The sequence below is a fragment of the Scomber japonicus genome, chromosome 2 (genome assembly GCF_027409825.1).
Source record: "Scomber japonicus isolate fScoJap1 chromosome 2, fScoJap1.pri, whole genome shotgun sequence".
Lineage (NCBI taxonomy): Eukaryota > Metazoa > Chordata > Actinopteri > Scombriformes > Scombridae > Scomber > Scomber japonicus.
The window spans coordinates 9,665,567-9,684,627 of NC_070579.1; the positions used below are offsets into that span (position 1 = coordinate 9,665,567).

General features: G+C 39.2%; 2 protein-coding genes across 3 annotated transcripts; one reads left to right on the top strand and one right to left on the bottom strand.

Moving 5' to 3' along the window:
- Positions 1–6,410: 6,410 nt before the first annotated feature.
- On the top strand, positions 6,411–8,790 carry si:zfos-169g10.2 (somatostatin receptor type 5). Its single transcript, XM_053340166.1, has 2 exons — positions 6,411–7,307; positions 8,080–8,790. Exons 1-2 carry the CDS (start codon positions 6,507–6,509, stop codon positions 8,788–8,790), a joined length of 1,512 nt encoding a protein of 503 aa, XP_053196141.1. The 5' UTR covers positions 6,411–6,506.
- Positions 8,791–11,876: 3,086 nt separating this feature from the next.
- Positions 11,877–18,748, bottom strand: LOC128380398 (protein CutA homolog). 2 transcript variants are annotated; one of them, XM_053340209.1, is made up of 7 exons: positions 18,665–18,748; positions 17,542–17,607; positions 16,696–16,844; positions 15,799–15,858; positions 15,078–15,123; positions 13,492–13,541; positions 11,877–12,381 (listed from the first exon to the last, which is right to left on the bottom strand). In XM_053340209.1, the coding sequence occupies exons 2-7, from the start codon at positions 17,602–17,604 to the stop codon at positions 12,282–12,284; spliced, it is 468 nt and encodes a 155-aa protein (XP_053196184.1). In that variant the 5' UTR covers positions 17,605–17,607; positions 18,665–18,748; the 3' UTR covers positions 11,877–12,281. The 2 variants fall into 2 exon arrangements, with proteins under 2 accessions (XP_053196184.1, XP_053196191.1); XM_053340216.1 differs by lacking the exon at positions 17,542–17,607 and having other exon boundaries at positions 18,665–18,729.
- Between the last annotated feature and the right edge of the window lie 313 nt (positions 18,749–19,061).

Below are 19,061 nucleotides of genomic sequence, written 5' to 3' on the forward strand. Positions count from 1 at the left end.
CTTCATTCCTTGTTTCCTTCCTTCCTTACTTCCATCCTCCTTTACTTCCTCCCTTCCTTCTCTCCTAAATTCCTTTCTCTTTTCATCCTTACTCCTTTGCTTCCTTCCTTCCTTCCTTCCTCCCTTCCTCTCTTCCTTCTCTTCTTATTCCTTCCTCGTTTCCTCCTTAAGTTCTTCCTTGACCTGAGGACAACAGGAGGGTTAACCTGAATATACACTGTAATGACAGTGTGAGGGGTCGTGATACTCTACGCTGCAGCTGCACCACCTGAGGGATTTCTGAGCAGCACTTTCTGTCTTTGACCAGACAAAAAACAGCTCATACCTTAGGAACAATACGACAGAGAATGTGGCGGTTTCAGTTATCGTGGCTTTATCGTGGCAGTATACCTTGAACACGGTTTTCTCTTAAAACAAATACTTCATGTCTTCATGTCAAAGGTCAGCAGAGCATAAACATCATTTAAGTGTATTTTGGCTTGAAAAGAGTGAAAAGTTCATAAAACCTCTGAACTGCTGTCCCATTCGCTCAATCCAGTCTTTAATAATGTCTACGCTGTTGTTCTCACGTTGTGGCCAATGAGATGTCAGCAGTCTAGCTTACATCATCAGTCTTTGTTTAGCTGAAAACATGGATTCAAAGAAAATCACTGCATGAGCTGGACAGATACTGTAATGCTACTGCAAACAATAACTGGTCGATAATGTTGATCATCGCACCAACCGACGAGCAACAAACAAACATCCCAATCTTTCTTTCTCTCTTTGTATTTTGTGTGTGTGTGTGTGTGTGTGTGTGGAGGTGACAGGGTGAGAGATGTTCTGTGACGTTATACAATGTAAAATGTGTCTCCACATCAATACTTTGTCATCGTATTGGGTTTTGTGAGATTTCCTGCATTGTGAAGGAAGTAATAAAGGAGTTGCAGGAACATGCTATTCTACTACATGCCATTTAAAAAGCATGTCCTGTCCTGTCCTGTCCCTGTCCCACTTTATTTTACAAGCATAGCATAGATTTTTTTTTTGTGCAGTACAAAAGGCTGCAAACAGAGCTGCGACAATGGCCTTAAGTTGTTATGGGAAACTTTTTTTTTGGCATTCATTTGGAGCCACGTTTATTGTGTTACTTGGTTTTGCATTTTTTAATGAAAAATCTGGCAGTTGTAGCAGCTAAATGCTATATCAATCAATCAATCTTTATTTGTATAGCGCCAAATCACAACAAAAGTTATCTCAAGGCACTTTACACATAGAGCAGGTTCTAAACCGAACTCTTCAGGTTTTAACTTTAAAGAGACCCAACATTCCCACATGAGCAACAGTGGAGAGAAAAAACTCCCTTTTAACAGGAAGAACCCTCAGAAGCAGACTCAGAGTGGGAGAACATCTGCCTCGACCCTTTGGGGTTGAGAGGAGAGAAAGGAAGGATAGAGGAGAGAGGAGGAAGGATAGAGGAGAGAAGCACAATCAAAATCAACAATGAAGCTTGAAGGTCCGGGACTGGAATCTGTCATCCGGACGTCTACAGGCCCAGATTACCTGTGAGACCAGAAAGCACAGACAACTCCGGGGAAGAAGTTTAGCTCATTGAATGCAATTATACTATACTATGTTCACCAGCATTAAATAGGTCTGCTTTTTTCAGGGTAGTGGACAGTTTGTTAATCACAGCTTTACATTATCAATAGCAATTTAACCCATTGTGTAACATAATGATAAATGCAACTTTAAGGTTATACAATCAGAAAAAAATCAATATCTTCGCAATCTCACAAGATCTGGAATAACAAGACATTTTTGAGGCATCTATTAAATAGGATTTTTTTTCTCCTTTGCTTTCAGAAAATGTTCATAATTCAGTTCAGGTACAAACTGTACTCTGTAGAGGCCTTTCAGAAATAACATCAACTTCCTGAAGTCCTTGATGCACTAAAAGAAGTATGACAATAGTATTATCTCAGTATCACAAAAGGGATTTAATGGATTTTATTGTTTGCTTTGGAATACATTTTAAAACATAAATAATAATGTTTGACAAGGTAAAGTCAAGTTGAACTCAGATTTTTGAAGGTTGTGAGCTGAAAAAAGAAAGAAATAAAAGATACAATTATATTTATTTCAACAGTACAATAACATGAAGTAGACATTCAAGTCTCACTGAGATCTCTAAATCTACGGTATCTCTAAAAAACAGATGCAGGAGAGGGGAGAATCTGCATATACACATACACACACACGCGCACACGCACACACGCGCACACGCGCACACACACACACACACACACACACACACACACACACACACAATGCATTGTATTTGAAGGTAAATACCACCAGCTCTTCAATCAGCATTCATTCAGTGTCTCTTGTTTATCTCGTCTCTTTGCTCTGTGAAAGGGCCTTTTGGGCCTTGTCTTGACCCTCCATCGCCATAGCAACATCTCCCAGGAAGTTTTTCTCTGAGCCGAGCAATAGAACGGCAAACAAAAGAGGTGATGTCTTCTGGGAAGAAAGATTGTCGGTCTGCTCTTATTGTGTGAGTCAGAGATTAGGATGGGAGGGTGCGGAGCTCACACATATTGGAAATCAAGAGCTCATGGGAGAAGTGTGTGCACATGAAGCGTGTAAGCTTTCAGGAGAACATTTCTAGTATCCATATTTGTCAAAAAAAGTCCTCTTAATGAGCCTGTAATCACATATGATTTGGAATAAAATATAAATGTGTTGCACACTCCAGCTAAACCTGCGAGTTCCTGTATTATAACCATTCAAGGTGCTCATATCTCTCCAAGGTCATTCTTGTGATTTTGTATAAAAACCTTGTTGTGGATTTATCACATAAATCCACAGCTTGCTTTGTAATTTTAGATTTATCTCATACATTTTTGTATATGTGCCTGTTATGCATATTTCATCTGTTCCAAGTGAGGTTTTAATTAGAGTTTATTTTCCCTGCTGGAGAATTATTAAGCAGCATTCTTTTCTATTCTATTCTATTATGTTCCATTCTATTCTAATCTGTTCCATTCCATTCCATTCTATTCTATTCTATTCTATTCTATTCTATTCTATTCTATTCTATTCTAATCTATTCCATTCTATTCTATTCTATTCTATTCTATTCTATTCTATTCCATTCCATTCCATTCCATTCCATTCCATTCCATTCTATTCTATTCTATTCTATTCTATTCTATTCTATTCTATTCCATTCCATTCCATTCCATTCCATTCTATTCTATTCTATTCTACTTTATATTCTCTGAAGGCTCATATATAACTAAACCTGATATAATACGTATATATGTGTGAAGTAGTGATAATACTTTGGTCATTTTTAAGAGTTAAGGGACAATATAACATGTGCATTAACCTTCGTGTCGTCCTCCCAGGTCAAACTGACCCCGTCTGTTTTGACTGTTCCTTCCTTCCTTCCTTCCTTCCTTCCTTCCTTCCTTCCTTCCTTCCTTCCTTCCTTCCTTCCTTCCATCTGTCTCTCCTTCCTTCCTTCCTTCCTCCCTACCTTCTTTCCTTCCTTCATTCCTTCCTTCCTCCCTCCTTCTCTCTTTATTTCCTTCCTCTCTCTGTCCTCCCTTCCTTCTGTCTTCCCTCCCTCCCTCCCTCCGTCCTTCCTTTGTTCCTTCCTTCTTTCCTCTGTCCTTCTTTCCTTCCTTCCTACCTTATTCTTTTCCTTTCTCCCTTCCTCCCTCCTTCTTTCCTTCCTTCCTCCTTTCCTTCCTTCTTCCTTCCTTGCTCCCTCCTTCCTTCTTCCTCCCTCCTTTCCTTCCGTCTTCCTCCCTTCCTTCCTTGACTCGAGGACAACAGAAGAATTAATATATAAGTCATATTGTTCTCAGTTTTAATACTTCTCTCTAACGCTCCGCAGGTGGTAGTCATGTTTCATGAAATACAGTCCATCCTACATCCCATATATCAATGTTCTAGTCACAAGGCTAGAGAGGAATAATATTTACACAAAATTTTATCACAGCAATCATAATCACACAACAAGGTTATGAGCCTTTTTGCTAAAATGCTCTCTGAACATGGAAATATTTGCTGTTTTTTAAAATGATACCACACAATTTTATGTATTTACAGTTTAGAAATTGAACATTATACATAACACATAACACCCTGCAGGCTTGTTATTTTTTAAATTGACACTGGCGCTGAACTGTGAATACATTTGCCATGTTATATGTTAGCTTTCAAAATATTGCAGCACTCAGTCACTCAGGCCCAGGTCTCAGTTTTTGGATGCTAATGAATGTTGTGTCGCTCCATATTTTCTAAATATATAATCATTTTTGGACTCAGCTCATAAACCCCACCAAAAAAAATCCACAACACACATTTATAGATACATGTATCTTTCTATTGTCGTTAAACCAAGCTGATATTTGTGAGAGTGTGTGTCTTTACTCGGTCATTTCACAGCTACACAGCATGGACCCTCGTCTGGCATTTACATTTAATAATTGAGGCTCTGACCTTTGGCTACTGGCTCCTACATTTGGCTGCCTAGAAAGAAAAATACACTATACATCTTTTACTGGGTGTTTCATGTGCACCAATATATCAACATGTGTTTGAACAGAGGAGATAACTCGGAGGCAGTGATGTCTCTGTCTTTGCTGCCCTTTAGTTTGAAGTCTAATGCCTCTCCAAATCCTTTTTTCCCCCCTCCTGCGTGTTTGATTTCTCTGGTAGTGCATAACAATATTCCTTTTAACTTAAATGAATATTTGTTTCAATTCATCCCCCTTTCTTTCCCTCCTTCTTTCCTTCCTTCATCGCCCTTTCTTCCTTCCTTCCTCCCTCCTTCTTTCCTTCTTCCATCCCCCTTTCTTGCTTCCTTCCTCCCTCCTTCTTTCCTTCCCTCTTTCCTTCCTTCTTTCCCCCCTCCCTCCCTCCTTCTTTCCTTCCTTCATCCCCCTTTCTTCCTTCCTTCCTCCCCCCTTCTTTCCTTCCCTCTTTCCTTCCTTCCATCTTACCTCTGTCCTTCTTTCCTTCCTTCCTTCCTCCCTCCTATCCTTTTTTCCTCCCTCTGTCCTACCTTCCTTCGTCCTTCCTTCCTTCCTTCTTTCCTCCCTACCTCTTTTCCTTTCTTCCTTCCTTCCTTCCTTCCTCCTTTCCTTCCTTCTTCCTCCCTTCTTTCTTGACTCGAGGACAACAGGAGGGTTAACTCAACACACAAAGGAATATTTTACTATACAGTTCCCCAGTTACCTCTTCTTCCTCTTTTCTCTCTCCATTATCCTCACATCCACGTTAATGTAGTTAAGTCAAGGTTGTGGAGGAAATATATATATATAGCGCTGTTATGCTTTTTTTCTCTCCATAGGTCAGTGCATTTTATTCCTAACAGAGCACCAATTATTATCCATCGCTGTGAGAGATGAGGGTGTGCCTGCATGCAGCATCATGGTTATTAAGAAGCCAGGACGGCTTCATAAACAAGTCGAGTACTAATAGAAGTCAATACGCCATGTTTTTGTTCCAGTGCAGGTTTGTTTTTGTTATGACGGAAAAAGGGTTGTTAAGTTGATTAGTAGTTTAGTATTCTGCAAGCTGCTGGGATGAGATCAGACCAAACTTTTAAAACTTTTGACCACTGACCAGAGTCATATTGTCATCTGCAAAATTGTTTAATATCAAGGTGTGTTGTCGTCTCTCTATTTTCAAAAAAAAAACATTGTCTTGTGCTATATTTCTTATTCTATGTGTTCAAAGTAAGAGTTTGACATTTTGGCAACTATAATTATTCGCTTTCTTGCTGAGACGAGAAGATTGATGGGTCAGTGACAAATAAGGGTTGACAAGATGAGCAATTCAAAAATATCTTAAAAAATGTGTCTTAAATGCAGCATCAGGTTTGTTCAAATGTACATATTGTATTTTTGTTAGTTTTATATCATTTGAAATTAAATTTGCATAATTTTTTTAAACCAAAAGACTGAATGCTCCTGAAAATGTCAAATGGTGTAACCACAAAAGAATGATAAATACTTAAGCAAGTTTAATTACTTGGTACAAAGTTTTCATGGTTACACCACTTAGACATTTTTTGCCATAATCCTCTAATATATTCTCTCAAAATGGATTAAAAGCAGAAACTTTATGCCGGGTCCACAAAAAAAGGATGTGTGCAAGTTATTCATATGTTTATTTTCGAATTTAAACCCCTTTAAATTTGACTAAACCACATGGACACACAAAAAAATAACATGTAATCGACCCTGATACTACATTGTCATTTGCATGGAGCTGCAGCCAGGAGGCAATTAGCTTAGCTTAGCATAAACAGAAACAATTAGCTTAGCTTAGCATAAACAGAAATCTAAAAATAGCAATAGTTTCCTTCTACATCTAATCTAATGACAAAAGCAATGTGTTTTTCAAAATGTCCCTTGTATATGAAACATGCTAAATGACCTTCCTTTCGCTTTGCAGGGGTGTTGATCTATCACTGATGGGATCTTACAGACTTCTGTTGCCTCATGGTCTTTAATGCCTCCATGGAGATCATCCAGGCCTCCCAGGTTTCCTTGCTACCCCAGGAAGCCTCTACGGCTACCTGGAGCAACAACTCTGTCCCCGCCCTCCACCACTTCCTGCTTCTCTCCAATTCCTCTGAATCTCTTCTCAGCTTCACCCAGACCGACAACTCTTTCCTTTTGAACAGCACCTGTCAGAACTGCAGCAAACCCGACCTATCTCTCCCTGGTTTGGCGGGAATCTTCATCCCTCTTATCTACGGACTAGTGTGTGTTGTTGGTCTGCTTGGCAACACTCTGGTCATCCACGTTATTGTCAACCACACCAAGAATGAGTCCGTCACCAACATCTACATCCTCAATTTAGCCATTGCAGATGAGCTGTTTATGCTCAGCCTGCCCTTCCTGGCGGTGCAGAACGCTCTGCTCTCTTGGCCCTTCGGCTCTCTAATGTGCCGCGTTGTCATGACAGTAGACGCCATCAACCAGTTCACCAGCATTTTCTGCCTGACTGTGATGTCTGTAGACCGCTACCTGGCCGTGGTGCACCCCATTCGTTCGTCCTGGTGGCGGCGCCCCCGACTGGCCAAGGCTATCAGCGCTACAGTTTGGGCCGGGTCGTTTGTGGTGGTGCTGCCGGTGGTGGTGTTTGCAGATGTATTGAAAGAATATGGGAACTGCACCATAGTGTGGCCTGAGCCAGCAGCGGTGTGGAAGACGTCTTTCATCGTCTATACGTGCACTGTGGGCTTCTTCTGCCCCCTGCTGGTCATCTGCTTGTGCTACCTGCTGATCGTCATCAAGGTACAGCATTTACAGATTGTTTTTCATTATTGTATGCTAAGCTTGCAAAAAATGTAACCCATTATACTTTACAATAACTGTTCTCTGATGAATCAATCTATCAAACTTTATGTGTATAGCACTTTTCATTCATCGTGATGTAACACAAAGGGTTTCACATATTCAGAACAGGCGGGGAGTTCTGGTCCTCTGAAATGAGGCCAACGCGGAAGCCAGGTTATGACCTCTTATATACGCACATATACACACAGGCCGGTATTTGCATAACTCAGAGAAGCCCCTATCAGCATTTATTCTGTTTATACACTGTGGACTAACAAGCACAACCTGTATTTAGAAACTAAAAGTACTTTGTTGGACTATGCTTATTCTTGCTTTGGACTGTCATTTAGAATTAGCGTTATGTTGTCAGGACCAGGCGGGGAGCTCTGGTCCTCTGAAATGAGGCCAACGCGGAAGTAACTTAGAACTGCATTCTATCAACAGGCCACCAGGGGGCGACCGTTTTGGTGTCAAAAGGACTTCCGTCTCTATACAAGTCAATGGAGAATTCACCAACTTCTCACTTGATTTCTAACCTCAGTAAACGTTTTCAAAATGTGTTTATGGTCTCAATCGCTAGTTTAAAGCCTTCTTCAATGCAGTATGATGTTCATTTGGGACATTTTGGCCTCCCTGATTTTATATGTGACGATAAAGCAGGGTATGCATTAGGGCGTGGCTACGTTGTGATTGACGTGTGTGAAACAATTCTTTATCTTTTCTTTCAAAGGTACGCAGTGTTGGAAAACGTGCCCAGGCCACTTCCTCTCGGCGCAGGAAGTCGGAGCGTAAAATCACCAGGATGGTTGTTGTGGTGGTGGTGGTGTTCGTCCTGTGCTGGCTACCGTTCTACGCCCTCAACATCGCCAATCTCCTGATGGTCCTGCCGGGAGACTTCAGGGGGCTTTATTTTTTTGTAGTGGTGCTGTCATATGCCAACAGCTGTGCCAATCCCATCTTGTACGGATTCCTCTCCGACAATTTCAAGAGAGGCTTCAGGAAGGCCCTGTGCCGTACTTCACGCAGGGTGAAGAACAATGACAAGGTCGGCACTGAGTTGCAGCGACCCACCGAGGAGTGGGGCGGCATCGTGCTCCAAACGCAAAGAATCGAAGGAGCCACCAATATGCAGAGTAAAGACTGCGACTGCAGCGACAAAGAAGAAGAGGAGGAAATCAACAGAGCAGAGGGAAGCATACAGATGAGTGACGTACTGAGAATTTCACAAAATGGTAACGTGACGGAGGACAGCAGGACGCAGGCCGTGCAGAGGGCGAAGCGTGAGCCGGAGAACTCAGGACACGGAGAACAGGTCCGCAAAGGTCCAGGCTTTGATCCGGCTGAGGGAGTGTCGTCTTTGGCCAGTAGGAGTGGAAACAGCAGATCTCGACCTGAAGCATACATGGATGAAAACTCAGCGCTTGAAATCAGCTATTTGTAATTTGTGTTTTCATCTTTCGTCTTTCGCCATTTGATGTATTTTTCTGACAGTTCTTGTCTTGTAATCATCAGATGAGGATATTAAGATCAGATGCAGATCACAAGTTACAGGTTCAGTGTTGAATCATGACTGTTTTTAAATGTGAAAATCATTCTTGCAGTATTTAATAGCGTGCCAATATCAGTACCAATGTTTTTTCTATAAATGTAAAAAATAATGTAACTTATATATATACACTAAATATTATGTAAACACTATATAGTAACAATATGCCTTGGAGAATGTAATAATATGAAGGTCCATCTTAAATAGTAATTAATAATGAAGTTTAACCTTCCTGTCGTCCTCCCGGGTTCCTTCTTTCCTCCCTCCCTTCCTTCTCTCTTTTTTTCCTTCCTCCATCCCCCTTTCTTCCTTCCTTCCTTCCTTCCTCCCTCCTTCTTTCCTTCCATCCTTTCTTCCTCCCTCCCTCCTTATTTCCTTCCTTCCTTTACTCCCTCCTTCCTTTTCAATTTCTTTCCTCCCCCTCCCTCCTACCTTCCTTCTTTCCTCCGTCCCTCCTTATTTCCTTCCTTACTTCCTTTTCTCCCTCCTTCCTTCCTCAATTTCTTTCCTCCCCCTGCCTTCCTACCTTCCTTCTTCATTTCCTTCCTCCCTCCCTCATTTCCTTCCTTCTTCCTTCCTCCCTCCCTTCTTTCCTTCTTCCTTCCTCCCTCCTTTCTTTCCTTCTTCCCTTCCTTCCTCCCTCCTTTCTTCCTCCCTCCTTTCTTTCCTTCTTCCTCCCTTCCTTCCTTGACTTGAGGACAACAGGAGAGTTAATTATTGTAGTTAATGGTCAAAAATATGCAGACACACTGGTTTAATCCATTTTAACTTAGTGATGTCTTGCGTAAAAGACCATCTTTTTAAAATATTCATTTATTACTGTTATGTTGTAGCTCTGTATTTTTTTATTATTAATCCGTAACATCTTGTTCTGAAATGGCTAATGCACAGTATGAATCACATCCCAGTGGGCAATTACACAACTAAAGAATGAATGAAAAAAAGTCAATTATGTCCACATTTTATTTTTTTATATTAACTTTTTAAAAACAACTATCAAAAGTTAAATTGTATTGTTTTCATAAAGACATCTCAGTCTGATATTTAGTGTTTTTTGTGAAGCTTCTGTGTAACAGCATCCGTACTTTATGTGCCTGAGTGTAAATACATGCAGCACGTTGAGCTGAACGTTGATAATGAATCAACTGTAACTTATTTTCATCGTTAAAGGATAAATAATGACATTAGCTGACTACCTAAGAATAAGCCAATAATATAGGAGAGTATGTCCAGAAGAGCCAGTCTAACAAAACATCTTATAGTCACACTTAGATGTTTGTTTTTTGTATTTCCTCTTTTTCTTTGATATTCTATTAAATGTAAAACACGATAGTCTGAAAACTGCACACAGTGTGTAAGCAGCTTCTGGCTCTGTGTATATTTTACTTGTTAAATCCTCTCGAGTATTAATTAAAACATTTAGATACAGTAGAGGTCAGGATGAGTGACCTGTCAACAACTCTGAGTAACAAGAAAAAATATTAGAGTTGTTCTTCTAATTAATGCAGAATATTTGAAGTTTTTACCACTAAGAAGGGAAATAAATGAAAATAAATATTCCTGAAGCATGGAAAAATAAGATATTTTATGTTTTATTATAGTTAAAAATCCCCATTGAGTTTCTTAAAGCATAAGTCCAGAAGAGCCAGTCTAACAAAACATCTTATAGTCACACTTAGATGTCCCCCCCCCCCCCCTTTTTTTTCTTTAATTTTCTATTATCAGGATGAGTGATATTTCAACAACTCTGAGTATCAAGAAAAAAGTAGAGTTGTGCTTCTAATTAATGCAGAATATTTTATTATTTGCCTAAAAGTAAAATAAATATTCCTGAAGCATGGAAAAATAAGATATTTTATGTTTTCTTATAGTTAAAAATCCCTGTTGAGTATCTTAAAGCATCCCCAGCTTTGTTTCCTCATAGCTGCTCACTATGTTGAACTGTACATAGAGTTAATGTGAAGTCAATGGTAATGATGATTGTATATTTAGTTTTGTAGTGCATTGTGAACTCTGTATTTCATGTCTTATCTAAGGTCTAACAATCAGCATGTTGAGTATAAGGGCTTGGCTTAAAACATCTGTGCATTTAATATTTCATGCAGAAGTCTTCTCATGTTGTTTTATGTCGTAGATTGAAGGGAAATTTCAACAGAGCCCACTTTACACATACTTCTTAGTTTGTTGCCTTTGATCACAAGTTTCTAGTTTGTAGCTTCTTTTTTTAACTGTTGTGTTGTCCTCCCGGGTCAAATTAACTCCGTCTTCTTTCCTCCCTTCGTTCTTCTTTCCTTTCCTTCCTTCCTCTCTCTTTCCTCCCACCCTTCTTCTTTCCTTCCTTCCTCCTTCATTTCCTGTCCTTTCTTTCCTTCCTCTTTTCCTTCCTCCCTCCCTTCCTTCTTTTTTCCTCTGTCCTTTCCTCCCTTCCTTATGTCCTCCTTCCTTTCCTGTCCTTTCCTTCCTCTTTTTCTTTCTCCCTCCCTCCTTCCCTGTCCTTTCCTTCCTTCTCTCTTTCGTCGGTTCGTTCCTTCCGTCCTTTCCTTTGTCCTTTCATTCCTTGTTCTTTTCCTTTTCTCCCTTCCTCTTTTCCTTTCTCCCTCCCTCCTCGTTTCCTCCTTCCTTTCCTTCCTTCTTCCTCCCTCCTTCCCTTCCTTCCTTTTTCCTCTCTTCATTCCTTCTTTCCTCCCTTCTTCCTTTCCTTCCATCCTTCCTCCCTCCCTCCTTTCCTTCCTTCTTCCTCTCTTCCTTCCTTGACTCGAGGACAACAGGAGGGTTAAAAGAAATTCACATAATTTGAAACATCTGTTTAATGTCTTGGCTTTAGTGAAGTGCTAAAGCCATGTGTAACCTTAATACATGTTTATACTGCTGTACATAGTCTGTACATGTATGTATGTGGTATGTAATATGTATACAATGTGTGCAACTGACCTCTTAAATGTATGTTGTTCACCAAGAATGACTTAAAACAAATGAAAAATAATCCACTTTATTGCAAAAAATGCTTCTTTGCTCTTTATTCAAGCAACTCACAAGTTGTAGCAGGTTTATTCTACACTTGGTTAACTTTGAATATAAAAGGAACAATGCTGCCCTCTAGAGTTAAATATACTAGAGGAGAAAACAATATCACCCACTTAAAAAGGCCTCAAATGAAGCAAAACAGGATTAGAGGATGTAACAGTTTTAATTATTTCAAAACACCCAATGTGTTACTTTAAAATCCACATAATGGGTACTTACATTACAAATTTGGATAGTGGGGCTCAGAGTGGGTCTAAGCATCAGATATGATTTAGAAAGTAGGGAACAGTAATTTCACATTTGTTTAGATTCATTTGCATCCATCCGTCCATCAACTCATTCACTCATCCATTAGTCCATCCTTATTCAGGGACGACATCTCCAATCCACTTTAGGTAAGGCGGGTTCCCCTGGTCGATGGGCATGCTGATGACCTCGGCCACCTCGTAAGGATGGTTAGATCTGGAGACGACAATTTCATTTAGATTTCTATTTGTTTACACATATGCAAATTATACAAATTGATACACACATAAAGAGCTGGGCAATTAATTGAAAAATAATTGAAACTGACATTTAGAAACTCTAATCGACTTAATCTTGCTCATGTCAATTAATCGTGGTGTTCACTGTTGCCATGGCAGCAGAGGTTGCATATCTTTAAGGAATTTGAAAACTAATCAAGTAAACTAGACATTAAACACAGCGTCACACCTTAACCCTCCTGTTGTCCTCGAGTCAAGGGAGAAAGGGAGGAAGGATGGAAGGAAGGAGGGAGGGAGGGAGGGAAGGAAGGAAGAGAGGAAGAAGAGGAAGCATGGAGGAAAGAAGGAAGGAGGGAGGGAGAAAGGAAAAGAGGAACGGAGGAAGGAAGGAAAGAAGGACAGAGGAAAGAAGGAAGGGAGGAAGGTAGGAGGGAGGGAGGAAGAGAGGAAGGAAAAGAAGGGAGGAAGGACGGAGGAAAGAAGGACGGAAGGTAGGAGGGAGAAAGGAAAAGAGGAACGGAGGAAGGAAGGAAAGAAGGACAGAAGATAGGAGGGAGAAAGGAAAAGAGGAACGGAGGAAGGAAGGAAAGAAGGACAGAAGATAGGAGGGAGAAAGGAAAAGAGGAACGGAGGAAGGAAGGAAAGAAGGACAGAGGAAAGAAGGAAGGGAGGAAGGTAGGAGGAGGAAAGAAAGAGAGAAGGAGGGAGGGAGGGAAGGAAGGGAAGGAAGGAAGGGAGGAAAGCAAAGAAGGAAGGGAGGAAAGGAAAGAAGGAAGGAAAGGAAGGAGGAAAGAAGGAAGGTAGGAGGGAGAAAGGGAGAAAGGAAAAGAGGAAGGGAGAACACTTTGAAAGGGGGTCGATCAGGGCGCTCTCTTCCATACATACAGTACTCCATTAGAAAAGGAGAAACACTATAAACACATTATGAGTCACAGACAGGAGCACAGCACACAAAGCAGCAATTAACTCCATAGTCTGCCTGCATGAGTCATGATGGCCTTAATGGGAGAAAACCATCAACACAGTGTTTTACCCTGAGAGTTAGGTTGGAACACATTTTATATATTTGGATTAAAAATAAACTTACCGGACATATTCAGCGAGAGCCGGCACTTTAGAACTTCTTGTTTTAATCATCTGAACGAGAGAGAGAAACGCTGAGTCAGCTCCACCGACTTCATCAGACACAAGAGCTACCATCACAAAACTGTGCGTGGATCAAGACAAGTTGTGTTTTTGATTTTATCCTGTGTAGCGTGTCTTTGTGTGGTGAGTCTAAAAAAGAGCCTGACAAAAAACTGTGATATCAGATTTTTTTCTTTTACTGACAACATCTACAACATGCTTAATGTTAAGCAGGGCCTTTTAATCTGCAGGTGATACAAGCTAACGTAGGCGCTGTATCTCAAATCGAAACTAAAACTAAATAAAAACTAAAATGAACAATGCAAAACTAACTAAAACTGGACTGCATGGCAGATAAAATCAGCTTAGTTTCTGTTGTTTTTACTGTTCTGTTCAGTTTGACTTCTTGTAATACCTGGAAAACTAAAACTAAGACTAAAACTAAATGAAAAATAAACTAAAACTAGTCAATTCCTCACATTCAAAACTAAACCAAAACGACTTAATCGCTTATTAAACTAAAACTAAACTGAAATTAAATAAATAAATTAAAATTGAATAGCTATAATAACCCTGATTCTAGACAGACTGAGTATGTAACATGTTCATATGAGAAAAGTTACTTAATTATATAAACTTAAAACAATTTAGATTAAAATAGTATCTTGAAAAAAACCCTCTGATTTTGAGTGTGCTGTTGACACTTTTCTCCCACAATGCACTGCAACAGGGTGCTACTCAGAGTTTGACAAATATAAACCTAATTATGGGTGGTGATAAAACACGTCAGACCATAAAAAATTAACTACTGAATTTTTTGTTCTCTTTGATAAGTTTAAACCGGTGACATTTTAAAGTCACAGTCATATTGACGTCAGACGGCACAAGTTTCATATCATTTCCTGAAATAAACAATGAACGAGTACGTTGACTCAGTTGATGACAACAGTGATTAAACAAAGCCGGAGAGATGCTACAATCTCCACTGACAACACTGCTAACCCAATCTCAAAAAGCTTCTCTATAGTCCTCTTTATTAGGTTTAAAAATCACATTTATTAGGTTTAATTCATATGGAGCAACTTTAATTATTATTAATATGTATTCTTTTACATATTTATATCATTTCTGAAACTTAATTATTGGTGAATTCGAAAAGTTGAAACCACAAATTCTGGTTAAAGAATCTGAATGTTGTTGGAGAAATATCAGTATATCAGGTTTATTAAGAAATATTGTGTAAATAATAGGACTGATAAAATCCTCAGTGTAGACATAGTAATAGAGATAAATGTAGTATTAGTTGCAGCTGTAGTATATCAATCACTGTCTTCCTCAAAGGTTGTTCTATGGTTGCTATAGATACAGGTTGTGTTCTATGGTTGCTATAGATACAGGTTGTAATAGAGATAAATGTAGTATTAGTTGCAGCTGTAGTATATTTGCATTATTTGAAAGTAGTAGTAATAGTGATTAACCTTGAGTTGTAGAAATAGGTATTAGAGGCATTTAAGGGTAATCTGTTATAAAGACTTAGTGAACACTCACCAGCAGCACCTCGCTGTCCTCCTCTATCTTCCCCTGCCATTCATATCTGAAAGGAACAACACACTATTATTAGACATTTATTTTTTATATAGAAAAGACAGAATGATTTATTTAACCTTCCTGTCGTCCTCCTGGGTCAAATTGACCCCGTCTGTTTTGACTGTTCCTTCTTTCCTCCCTTCTGTCCTTCCTTCCTCCTTTTGTCCTTCTTTCCTTCCCTCATTCCTTCCTTCCTTTCCTTCCTTCCCTCCTCTCTTTCTTTCCTACCCCCTACCTCCCTCCCTCCCTCCCTCCCTCCCTCTCTCTTTTCCTTCCTCCCTTCTTCCCTCCTTCCTTACTTCCTTCCTCCCTCCCTCCTCTCTTTCTTTCCTACCCCCTACCTTCTTTCCTCTCTTCCTCTTTTCCTTTCTCCCACCCTCCCTCCCTCCTTCCTTCGTTCCTTCCTTCCTTCCTCCCTCCTCTCTTTCTTTCCTACCCCCTACCTCCCTCCTTTCCTTCCTTCCTTCCTCTTTTCCTTTCTCCCTCTCTCCTTTCCTTCCTTCCTTCCTTCCTCCCTCCCTTTCATCCTTCCTCCCTCTCTCCCTCCTTCCTTCTTCCCTTGACTCGAGGACAACAGGAGGGTTAATTTACTGTCTACCCAAAAATGTTAATTTATGTTCTATCATAAAACTAAACATACAGAGAGCACTGCGTCTGTCTCTAACCTACGTTGAAAACTTACACAGATGTGATTGCCGGAACGATGTTGACGCAGGCAGCCAGCTTCTTCTCCACAATGCCCCTGTGAGATAGAAGAAATTCATTAATACGACACTAATGAGAACCAGTGACAGCACTTTTTAATCCATGCTGTCTGAATTAGACTTGAGACTCTACATTTGTGCTCCAGGGTGATGCAGTGATGTAATCGATTCATCTTATTTCATTTTTCAAGCAAAAATATGAAGGAACTGTAAGAATTGCTGCATTACGATCCATTAATTGAATATTTTTAGATTATTTATTTATGTCTTGTTGTGCTCTAGGAAATACTAATGCATTGCTTCTTGAGGTTTTAAAGACCAAACAATGAATCACTTTATTGAAAGAGATAAACAGAAGATTAATAGATACTGAAAATAACCAGTCCTAATGCAGAGTCATCTAAAAGATATCAATGATACCAGCCACAAAACCTTCACTTTATTCTATTACATAATTAAAATAATAACAATCATAAGAAGAAGAAGAAATAATATATTTTTTAAATTAAACTATAGATACAGGTTGTGTTCTATGGTTGCTATAGATATAGGTTGTTCTATGGTTGCTATAGATACAGGTTGTGTTCTATGGTTGCTATAGATATAGGTTGTTCTATGGTTGCTATAGATACAGGTTGTGTTCTATGGTTGCTATAGATACAGGTTGTTCTATGGTTGCTATAGATGAAGGTTGTGTTCTATGGTTGCTATAGATACAGGTTGTGTTCTATGGTTGCTATAGATACAGGTTGTTCTATGGTTTTAGTTGCAGCCCTCATGCAGAGTCATCTAAAAGATATCAATGATACAGCCACCAAATCTTGACTTTATTCTATTGCATGTTTCATTTTTTAATAAAATAATGATTGTATCACCTGGCCAGGTCTTTAGCCACTGTGTCATTGGGACAGGTGACGAAGGCAGCGGAGTGCGTGCCCGATGTGTACGTCTCTGATGCCATGGAGAACGCCCTCAGTCCAACAGTCCTCAGCAGCTGGAACATAAACACGCTCACGAGGACTGTCTGCAAAGAGAGAAGATAGTAGAGGATGAAAGGGGGGCAGCTGTGTGTCTAAATATATTAAAACAAGGCAATGAGTTCAACTATTTTAATAATCTATAAATCATTTTGTGTCATTTTAAAGACAAATAAATCCTAATTCTTTGATTCCAGCTTCTCAAATGTGAATATTTTCTGTAGGGATGCACTGATCAAATATCAATATCGGACATCGGCCCTGATATTAAAGCTGCAGTTGGTACATCTATGTGATCATTTGTTACATTTTGTTTTACAAAGTTAGGAAAGTAAAGTTTAAGTCAAGCCTGATACCTTCAGTCTCTTCCATGGTGAGGTATTTAGTTTATTAATTCAACAATGGTATCAGATCCATATCGGGTATCGTCCGATACGCAAAGCTAAGGTCTCAGTATCGTTATTGGAACTGAAAAAGTCAAATCTGTGCATCCCTAATGTTCTAGTTTAGTCCTTTGTGACAGTTTACTCATTATCTTTGGTTTGGACTGTTGATTGGAACAAAACAAGATGCCACCTTGAGCTTTGAGAAACAATAATAAGAATTTTTCACAGTTTTTGACATTTTATGGACCAAATCATTAACTGGTTAATTGATAAGGAAAATAGTTGTTAGTTGCAGCCCTCATCGCAAATGAAATGAGTTTGGGTGTGTTAGAGGCATCTGCATGCTCTGCACACTCACCAAAATCCAAGCTTTTACCGATCCACCTTGCAGCGTCTCTGCACAGGGAAGTCCAATACGCATCACCTGAACAGGTCAATATCATATCATGGTTGGTAAAAAAAAACAAAACATGCACGCTCCATACCTCCATACCTATATACCAAGTTTTATAGTAGATAAACTGTCTGTCTTTAACACTGGCATAATATTAAGGGTCTAATTTGACCCACTTTTACATCTCAGATCAGTAAAATTTTATGAACTTAACATATAAAGAATGAAATATATTTAATACATATTCATCCAAAATGTCAACAATATTCATTTTTCACATTTAATATCATTTGTTGAAAAGGTTTCTCTTGACTTATGAAACATTTGACCATTATATAGTGTTTTTATATAGTTTTTTTCCTCATAAAAACTAAAAAAATTAACTCTTTCTGCTCTCTAAAAGCTTAAATAAGGATTCATATCACATTTATCTGTGACTGATGAAGTATTTATGAATTATGACTTATTGTGAGGAAACTCTGTTATGGGTCAGAGTTTAGTTTAGTTTAGTTTATTTGGATCCCCATTAGCTGTTACCCAGGCAACAGCTACTCTTCCTGGGGTCCATAAGAGTATGAACAGTATGAGAGGATTAAACTCTATATTTACAGTGTTTTATGTCTTAGACCTGCTTATAAACACTCAACACTGGAGGGTTTATTTTTACTTTCACTTTGTCTGATAGTCTCTACTCTAAATGTCACAGTAGGTGTGCAAGAAGAGTAAACATGCTGTGTAAATAAACTGGATATTCCTGTTTAAAAGTTGTTATATCTACACTACAGTAGCCGTGCATGCATTGGACATTTCTTTCTAACATGCTTTCACATTCCTACAAACTGTAGAAATCATAAAACACTTTAAAATGCAAGTATAAGACAAAAACAAGAGACTAGAAGATGCATGTTGTGTTAACCTAGTGGCATGTGTGAGTGTTAGCATGCTAGCTGCTGTTAATAGTTAGCTGACGCGCGCGCCACAGAGTTTATAAACAATGCAAGATAAAATCACTGCAAACACATGAAGACTCGTTTGCAACCAGCAGAATAAAGGTGGAAATGTTTAAGGTGTTTTTTAGGAAGCCTACCTTTTAAGGATGCCTGGCTGCAAGCGATGTAAACTACCGTAAAGTGAGGCGGATGTATGTTTGAGAAACTGTCGTGAATCCGCTCCGCTCTGCCCTGCCCACCGAGCTGTGCACGTACCTCGTACCACACGGGAGCGCGCACAGAGGAAGGGAAAACTGACCTTTAAGACATTGTAATTATTTTAAGGCAAAGTAAAAGTGTTAAAAAGCTACTTAATCAGTGATGATTAATGATCTGAAGTCTATAGTTATTAATATACTACTAATTTTAATTCAACTGTGCAATATGCAATAACAATATTATCTCTGGTACATTATCACTCAATACCAATATTACTCTTGTTAACAATGTCAAAATTATTTTATTATATATATTTTACTATTATTGGTCTTATTC

Excerpts from the sequence above, each read along its gene's own strand:
- si:zfos-169g10.2 (XM_053340166.1), top strand. The coding sequence starts at position 6,507 with ATGGTCTTTAATGCCTCCATGGAGATCATCCAGGCCTCCCAGGTTTCC. Across the intron at positions 7,308-8,079 it reads ACCTGCTGATCGTCATCAAG|GTACGCAGTGTTGGAAAACG; the intron begins GTACAGCATTTA and ends TTTCTTTCAAAG.
- LOC128380398 (XM_053340209.1), bottom strand. The coding sequence starts at position 17,604 with ATGCGTATTGGACTTCCCTGTGCAGAGACGCTGCAAGGTGGATCGGTA. Across the intron at positions 16,845-17,541 it reads CGGTAAAAGCTTGGATTTTG|ACAGTCCTCGTGAGCGTGTT; the intron begins GTGAGTGTGCAG and ends CTCTCTTTGCAG. Across the intron at positions 12,382-13,491 it reads GCTCTCGCTGAATATGTCCG|ATCTAACCATCCTTACGAGG; the intron begins GTAAGTTTATTT and ends TGTCGTCTCCAG.